At 37.3% G+C, this 9525-nt stretch overlaps 1 protein-coding gene across 1 annotated transcript; it reads left to right on the top strand.

The window, feature by feature from the left end:
* The first annotated feature begins 1013 nt into the window (after positions 1-1013).
* LOC149833349 (uncharacterized) lies at positions 1014-6186 on the top strand. Its single transcript, XM_090013416.1, has 2 exons — positions 1014-1299; positions 5816-6186. The coding sequence occupies exons 1-2, from the start codon at positions 1014-1016 to the stop codon at positions 6184-6186; spliced, it is 657 nt and encodes a 218-aa protein (XP_089869542.1).
* The last annotated feature ends 3339 nt before the right edge of the window (positions 6187-9525 follow it).

The raw sequence follows: 9525 nt of genomic DNA, 5'->3' as shown, positions 1-9525 counted from the left end.
ATGTGGGGTACTTGACTCGAATCAGGTTGAGCTCGGGCTGCAATTTGCAGTCCCAACCCAAATAAAGTCGAGCCGGGCCTAACCCGATTAGTTTAATCAGGCTTTAATTGCGCTGAGCCCGTGTGTAAATTATACATGTCCCGTCAGGCCCTACCCATTAACTGGGTCGGGCCTAAAAGGTCCAGCCCGAGCCCTACTATGACTGAGTCTAGTCAAGCTCGGGTTGAGACATGAGTCAGGTCCTAATCGGGCCTGCCCGGCCCCATGGCCACCCCTAATCACTTATATTTTAATATATTAAATAATATTTTATTACATTTTAATGATCTTTCAATAACATTCTTAGATATTAAAACATCAAAAAAGTCTTTTATTGATTAAAATATAAAAAAAATCATATCCTCGTGTTTTATTTTTTGAAAAATCTTTTGAACCTTCGAGTAAAACCCATATCCATATCCCCTAACATAGAGTCCACGAAATCTTTTGAGAGCAGATCAGGTGATCTGCCAAATCACTTTAAAGTGATTTGGCATCCTCACCGTTCACAAACTGCATAAAGACCGTGGGGTCCTTGGGATGAAGCAATGGACGGTGATAATGCCAAATCACTTTCCTTAACGTGATTTGGCAGATCATCTGATCTGCTCTCAAGTCTTTGTGACAGGTTTCCAAGGATACCAAAGGCCAAAATGAGAAAACTGAGAAAGGTGAGGCCTATCTCCGCAATTAGTGGCAAGAGGTTGGCGCCTAAATGAAAATTTGCCAAAGCTATATGATACAACGATCGACGGTCCTACGTAGAATCCGTTTATTGAGCACACTGCCCCTGAAAACTTGACAGGTTCTGTTACTTTCCTTCCCTCAGTTCAGGTGTCTGATCTGCTCTCCTCCCCAACAAGCCTCCAAATCCCATGACCCTTTCCTCTTTCCCACCCTCCTCACAACTCTGTTTTCCTCCATCTCTATCATTTTCCCACCTTTGGTTTAGAGACTAAAAGGGGAGAAAGAGGATGATCCCTCTATTGTTCTTGGTGTTGTTTGTGGAGGGGGCGGTGGCATTGTTGCTGATGATCAAGATAGGCCCTCTGAGGGAGCTGACCATGAGGGGGCTGGACCAGCTCAACGTGGGGAGGGGCCCTGCCACCATCAAAACCCTAGCCTGTACCATGGCACTGATCCTTCTATCCAACATTATCAGCATCTTCAAGATTCAGAACAAGGGACTGAAGATCGGCACCACCACCCCCATGGATCAGGTCCTTTGGAGGACCCGCCTTCTAGAAGCTTCTCTTACGGGTACAACACCCTGCCAAGCCACCCCTTCCATCTTTCTTTCTCTGTTTGCCCATTCTTTGTGCTTCTTAACTTTGGCTGTACTTTTGTCATCTGGGGTTGTTTTTGTGTGTTGATATTTGACGTTTTTATTACGTTTTTGGTGTAGTAAAGTTTTTTTTATGGGTAGGTGTTTTTTCCCCATATTTTTTCATGGATTTTTTGTTTTTGTATATTTATGAGTTGCAAATTATTGGTCTTGTTGGGAATGATCTATATTTTTTCATAGTTTTGAGTTGAAGGAAATGGTGCTAAAAACAGATACTGAAGAATCGGGATGTTCGGAGTATTGGCAATGATAGGATCTATGCCACCAATCTTTACTGGGCAAATGGTTCTTGTTTCTGGCCTGCTAAGATCAGTGTTGGGTCCAGATCGATTTGGTGTAATGTAGAGTGGTGGCACGCGTACCAACTGTTCCGGTCTAATGCGCGAGGTGAATGGTTTTAGTGTCTTGAAATGGTGGATTCAGTTCTTAGGCACATTTAGGAATTGTTTCAGTTGTAAGGAAGGTGGCCAGATAAGTGGCTGATTTTGGCATAGTTTTGATAGATTGTATCATGTGGGTAGGTATCATGTGGGTAGGGAGGTTGTAAGTAAGGTTGATGCGAAGAAGAGACAACTGTTGATCAATAGAGACTCGTGGTTACTTCAATGTCTGCCGTTACCTGTTAGTCAGGCACGATTCCTATCTGTAACTGTCTTCTCTTTTCATTGAAAGCACCACGCTGCTTTCAAAAGCATAGTGAACTTGTCAATGTGTAGTTGAAAAGTGGAAACACATCTCTATATGATACGTCCTACGATGGTTAGTTCCACCTTCCATCTCTATAGATGTTATTATTCTTTGAAACTGTTGAAAGGGATAAATGCTTCCTCATCTCTTTGTACCTTAATCCGTTCCACACTTCAGATGTTGAATGTTACTCTTGCCTCAACTTTGAGTGTGATTGCATAAAATTATTATGATTACATGAAAGAAATTTAGGGAAAACCACTTGCTAATTATGCATAGTCTTGCCTTTGACTTGAAGATCTAGGTTTCAAGTAGTGCTGCATATCAGCTTCAGGTACCCAACCTCTTGTGGAATATGGTCGGGCATGAATGTTGAACTAAAACCTTAACAATCTAGGGTCGAGCATACTTAGCTATAATGCATAAAGAAGATAGATGTACAGCTTTCCGTCACATTCTTGTTGATAGGCAAAGGAAAAGCCATCAATCCATCCATTCAATGTCCAGTGGGAAATATTATATGAAAAAAGCTGCTTATGTTTGGCTGATGATCACCAAAGTTGTTTTTCTTTATGAGCTAAACAATGAGAAAAGTGAAATTTCAAGTAAAGAAGATAAGTTCTTGGTGAATAATTTTTCAGATTCTTGTAAGAAAATTGAGTAATAAGTTGTTTGATGAAGCGAACACCTTGGGAAGGGCAAGCGAAATTTTTGACTGCTACTAGAGAATGTATTTTGCAAACATGAGGGTCATCTCATAAAGCTTAATTGTGCTGAATACCGACAGCCTCTGCGTGAGCAAATGGTTCATTGGGTTTTCAATAAGAGACCATAATGTAATGCTTATCAAGATTGGGTGATTAGTAAGAGAGAGGGAAATGAGGAAAAAAATGGAATTGGTGGCCAATCAATGGAATTCATGAGGAATCCCGAGTGATGCCTGAACCATCCAGACATGATGTAGTCCAACTTATTATTAGCACATTCGAGGGGCTTGGGCATCTGCATCTTGTTTATCAGCATGTTCTTTATAAAAAGGTACACATTCAGTAGCACACATAGATTTATATCCAAGGATTAAAACTATATTGCTAAGAGATTGGCCACGTTGGAGAGAGAGGGATTGGATAGATTATGGAAAGATGAACCTCTTGAGTGGTTCCCACTCACAATGTGATTCAAAATCACATAATTGTGACTGACGGGGTTCAGTCTAACCCTAACTTGCCTATCAAAAAACGAAAAAGGATGTTGAAAGGGGTTGCCTTATGATGTCCTAACTAGATAATATCTACCCTTTTGATATTTAAAGGTGCTTAAAATTATAAATATACATTTATTTTATTGTCTACCTTTGATGCCAGTTATCAAGCTTTGCCATCTGATGATGAAGACATGTTCATACGATTTGCAACTCTTTAAAGTTATTTTATAATGTGATGAATGTTTTTTCAGTGACCATGTATTCAGATGCCAATTGTTTTTTTGCATTTGCTTCTTGAGATAGGTTCCTCCAAGGACTTTATCAGACAAATGAAAAAACTTTGAAAATTTTTAGAAAGATTTCAGTTTGATAATTGTGATAGTAGGACTATGGTTTAAATGGAGTATGTGAAATTTCTATTTTGAATAGGGTGGGGCTTACAATTGTAATTCATTACAAAGACATGATTTTTTTTAGATCTCATATGACATGCAGATTTCAAACACATAGATAATAGTAAGATCCATTGTCATTTGTCAAAAGAATGAAAAACATTGTTTTGTATGTGAACTACCAAGTTTCAAATACCCTGAACCCAGTAAGCAGAAAAGCTGGTAAAAACCAGATGAATGAAACAACTTCAACCTTTCAAATTTATAGGGGTAAATCATAGGATTGCAAACAAATGGAACCAGCAGACATGCAGTCTCTCTCTCTCTCTCTCTCTCTCTCTCTCTCTCTCTCTATATATATATATATATATATATATATATATCAAGAACATTGGCTACACTCATGGGTTCTAAACCCACTAGTGGAAAACTCCATTTTTTTTTACAGATCTGACCCTCAAAACGTGATCTACATGTTTTTTTTAGTAGAAAAAATAGCCCTCTGAACATGTTTTTTCAATATATATGTCAGATTTTCCAGGGATTGAAAAATCACGGCCTATAATCAAACTTTTACCCCTAAAACAATCATATTTTTACATTGAGAATATACGATCCAATTCCAAGGGTTGATTCCCACTATTTTGGCCATGCCGAACACATTTGTAGGGTCATATTTGGTCAACACAATGTGCTCTATGAGTGTTAGCTAGGGTGCTTTGAACCCATGGGTGTAGCCAATATTTTCTTCTATATATATATATATATATGTATATATGGGTAATACATCCATGCTATATTGGTTTTTTAGGCGTTTTTCTTTTTCTTTTTAAATTCTGGCCATACAGATGTGATCTATGTACTTGACTTTATCAGGATCATCTCTTGAAGCGTTCGATTCTGACACATGGGTGGGTTTTTATAAGGTTCAAAAATTCAACGGGGCCCAAAATCTTTGTAAATTTTTTAGGCTTCAAATATCATTTTTTCATTGAAAACACATGATCCAGGGTATGGATTCCTAGTAAATCGACTGTGCCCAACACATATATGGGGTCGGAACTGCAAAAAAAAAACACCAGAAAAGCTGAAAAACCTATTTAGCACGGATGTATTACCCATATATATATATATATATATATATATATATATATATATATATATATAGAGAGAGAGAGAGAGAGAGAGAGAGAGAGTTATGAGTTGCTCCTAAACAGCTTCCATAGAAAACTTGTATTAGATTAGGCAATTTTAATGTTTAGATGTGTCTTTAGAGTGGTCAAAAATCAACAACTCGTATTGCACTGAAAGCTTAATGAAAGAAAATTATGAAAATCTGCTTTTCATTAAATTGATTCAATCCAAAGCATGTTTTTTAGCAAATACATAATGATGAACAGATCTACAGGTTTGGATTAAGCAAGAAACACATACAACTATATTTTTAAAAGTGTTTAGGACATAAATTGTTAGGATCTACTCTCTCTCTCTCACACACACACACACACACACACACACACATATATATATATATATATATATATATATATATATATATATATATATATATATATATAGAGAGAGAGAGAGAGAGAGGCACACACACAACCAATTGAAAAGGGGTGTATTGGTGGTGCAGCAGAAAATAAAAGGGCATTTTCTTGAAGATTGGTTATCTTTTATCAACTCAAAAGCCTCCTAATTTATCTGACATGACTTTGCTAGAGTAGGTCTCCTCACGTTTTCTTGCAAATGTAGAAGTCAATACAGAGAGTTGACATTGTTACATACAAGTTGAGTTGTATCGAAGTTTCAAACCACTTCTCTGGAACAGCAATTGGTCCTTTTATCCCTTTTACTTTTTTTGTGAGAAGTAGAGCACAGTGCAACAGTAAATTTTCTGATCTTTATTCTGGAAAGGTTGATATTGAGCTGTTGATGGCAGTTTTCTCTCTGGCTAGTGCGGCTACCAGCCAGCTTGGTTGATTGTTAATTATGTCATATCTGCACTTGCATGTTGGTTCTTTATGATATTCTGAGTGTTCTGGCTCTTGAGAAAACTGATCGTGGTACATGACAGTGAGATATGTACTGAGGTACATTACTATGGCCTATTAGAGTTCTGAAGAGCTATACATGTTCTTGCAGGATACTCTCTTTTTCTAGGTTTTGGCATTATTCGGCTGCATCACTATCTTAGAAAACTAAGTGGCTCTCGTATAGCACTCAGCACTTCGAAATTACATGCCAAAAAGCTTCAGGAAGAGTGTCTGCTCCTCAAAGAGAAGGAAGAGAAGGCTTCTCAAGAAACAAAGACTCTGAAAGAAGAGATCTCACGACTATCAGAAGAACTAGAGACATTGAAACTGGGATATGAAGAGAAGGTGAAGTGGTTGCAAGATGCGGAGTCTAATGTTCTTGCCCTTCAGAAACAATCTGAAGATTTGCTTCTGGAATATGACCGGCTGTTAGAAGACAACCAAGCCCTTCAGACCCAGTTACTTTCGTTCAGAATGTGAGGATCTCCACAAATTATATACCCTGCGAGAATGCTGAATTTCATTTTGTTTGGTTGCCAATTTTGCAATTTCTGGTGTTTATGGGGGAGGCAATTGGTTTGGCCATGCACAGTTGATAGCTTGCAACTTCTTTGAGCTTCTTAGCATTCCTCCCATTTACTTTTTACTGAACCAGTTATTATTGCAAAAGAAGTCCCTCCTAGATTTGGGGAGTTTCGATACAGATATATTACATGATGGGGTAAAGTGGCTGGGACTTATGCAGAAGATGTGAAATGGGAGACTTCAGTTTGTCATGATGTACTTGTTTTGATAACCAGCAACTGAACAGTTTGCTGATCTTGTATTGTTTTGAAAACTGAAGTTTTGGGAATTTCTAACTTAAGTATGTGTACGCTGAGTGCCTTGTGTGCAAACATGGTACTGTTTGGAAGTGTTGATATATTGGTGCATTGGGCACAGTTTTTGGTCATTTTTCCGTGATTTTTTTTACATGAATTGTACCTTCACAGCTTGCATTCTAGACATGCATTTTGCCTGTGGAGTCTTGTAGGGGTTGTTCCAGGTCTGGGTGCAAAAATTTTGGCCGCGAAGGCTAGGCCTGACTTGAGATGGGCCCGGTCGCTTGTAGCACAAAGCCCTCTGAGTCCATCCTTAGATGTGTGCACGCTTTAGTTTGTTGATCATCTGCACGTCACACCACTGCATATGTTGCATGCGTTGGTCACCCATAAATCGTTCTTCAAGCCGGTGTTCTGCCATATTTTTCTCATTATCATATGTTTGTGTTTTCTCTTCACTCTACTCTGCATATGTGCAACAGCAATGATGCGCATGCTGGCCATGAACTCTACTGATGCCTGAATCTTCTTTTTGTTCATTTGTGCATGATTATGATTGTTTTTCTGAAGTTGATTATATCTGCATGGGTGTTATCGCTCGCAGCCCACCCGATGTTCCCTTCCATTCCATCCCTTATGGGCTTCTCTGCATGCGCGCTTTTGTTTTTCTATTAGTTGGTATCTGCTCGCCTCTTATGGGCCTATTAGTAGGCCGGCTGCTGCGGAGGGTCGTGCTTCTTACTTCTGAAATGACTGAAGTCGTATGTAAATGACACATTTTATGCCCGGTTGTATCGGTTTGTTCCTGCAGTCACTTTCATGAACTTGTTCCGCACAGCGTTTTGTATATCTGTTTCAGCTTCCTGTGAATCATAGCTTGCTTGTAGATCTGCAGGAGATTTTACGTCATGTGATATGATTTAAATTTTTGTCCATCATTATTATCTCAGTAACTTGAGCTGAACTTATATAGTTGGAATAAGTTTTGATGATGATGATGATGATGGTGGTGGTGGGGATTCAGATATCCGTGTTAGTCTCATCCAAGTCCTCGGACGTGCATTTTACAGTTTACAAGAGAAGGTTGACAGCTGGGTTTTTTAGTATTGGAAAAATATGTGATTGTGCGATTTGTAGTTTCCTTATGGGATGTCTGCATCATAGTAACAGTCTAACAGATGTAGATGTAGGGATGTAAACGGGTGGGCCTCGGGTCAGACCTAGGCAATACCAAGTCTGGCCTAATCAGATCTGACCTATTCAGAGTTGGATGGGATCAGCTTAAATCGAATCCCAATCCAACTAGCTTAAAATCCATTTACACGTACGGATGTGAAATTTAATACCGATTCGGACTAATCATATTCAGATTCAGGTTAGATGTCAGGTAACATCTGACCCGTTGACATCGCTAGACATGTTTAAAATGGGGGAAGGAAAGCCAGTTTTTTTTTCCTTTCTTTCTTTTATTTTTTCTCTCGAGGTTTTGGAAATTTTCATCCTCTTGCGCTTTTATGGGCAAAATATTGAACGATAAAGATAGAAAATTAAATATATGCAAAGGAAAGAAAATTAAAGTAAATAAATGGATTTTGGTTGGTAATTGGAGATGTTTATGTTTAAACAACTGGGCGTAATTTCATGTTTTGTTTAAAAAAACAAGAGAACACCGATATTTGTCACACTCGTTTGCATATACTTAATGGGAAATAATTATACAGTACGGTGAAAAATATGTGTTTCCTAAAATGTCTCACAATTTATCAAATTCGCCAAATGGGCAATATTGCAGGTTCTCAATTTTTTTTATCGCTTTTACCCCTCATAGGTGCGAATTTTCAATTTTCGTACATTATGGTGCTAAAATAATACACTCACAAAACTCGTCAACGAAATCACATCTGAGGTTATGAAATTCCAAAAAAAAAGAATGTGGAAATCCAAACAATTTTTAAAAACCTACGAAAATCATAAAATTTGCAAAAGTCCAATAATTTCAAAATTGTTTACGAGTATCTCATGAAGTATTGTGAAATATAAAATATTTGCGAAAGTTCGATATTGTAAAATTTCTTATTGGAATCATACCCGTATTACGAAATTATTTTTTCTTGCGAAATTCCGTCTAATATAAATGATACTTCATTTTGCAACCCCTTTTTTCATCTGGATGCCCTATTTTCGCAACACCTAGCATTCTTGTGGTCCCCAGTCATTCTGACAACATTCTGATGACATTTAGACAAATATTCTAGTGGGCATTAACTTTGTGAAAATCCTTTAACGACGGCAGTTCATCGACAGTGGTTCACCAACGGTGAAAAATCTCAAATTTTGTCCTTCTTTCGATGAGTTTTTCGGCAAATCTTCATCAAATATTCTGATAAAACCATCGGTTATCGGCGTCCCTCAACCAAGTTTTTTTTTTTTTGTAAGGTTACCGATGGCTAGGTTTTTCAGTGAATAGTTTTTCACTATTGTTTTTTTTATAAAAACATATATTTTTTAAATTGATTGTATGTGTCAATTACATCCCTTAGTTTGTTTTTCATATATATTATCCAGTTTAATGAGTTGTTTTTTAGTTTTTTCGGTGCGTAGAACATTGCATATTAGTTTCCTTAATTGTTTTTGGTTTTTTTATGTATATTATTCAATTTATTGTTATCATTTTTTATTACGAGATGAAACCAAAGATTGTTGCATGTATAGGTGTTATCAATTTTTTTATGTATATTATTTAGTTTACTGTTGTTTCGATTTTTGCATGTATATTATCCAATTTACTATTGTTATCATAGGAATTAAGTTTTTTATTACAATATGATACCAGAGAAGAGAAAAAATACACAAGTTACACTAGTCAGTACAAAGAAGAAAAATAAGAAGATTTGATGGATCGGATGCATTTTAAAAAAAAAGTGGAGATCACCACATGAAACATTGGCTATAGTCTTGTAGATTCTATTGTGCGGTTTTAGAGTCCATCTTCAAATGC

This window comes from Nuphar pumila, chromosome 7, assembly GCF_984573655.1.
Source record: "Nuphar pumila chromosome 7, dmNupPumi1.hap1.1, whole genome shotgun sequence".
Lineage (NCBI taxonomy): Eukaryota > Viridiplantae > Streptophyta > Magnoliopsida > Nymphaeales > Nymphaeaceae > Nuphar > Nuphar pumila.
This window is presented reverse-complemented; position numbering and strand designations above follow the sequence as displayed.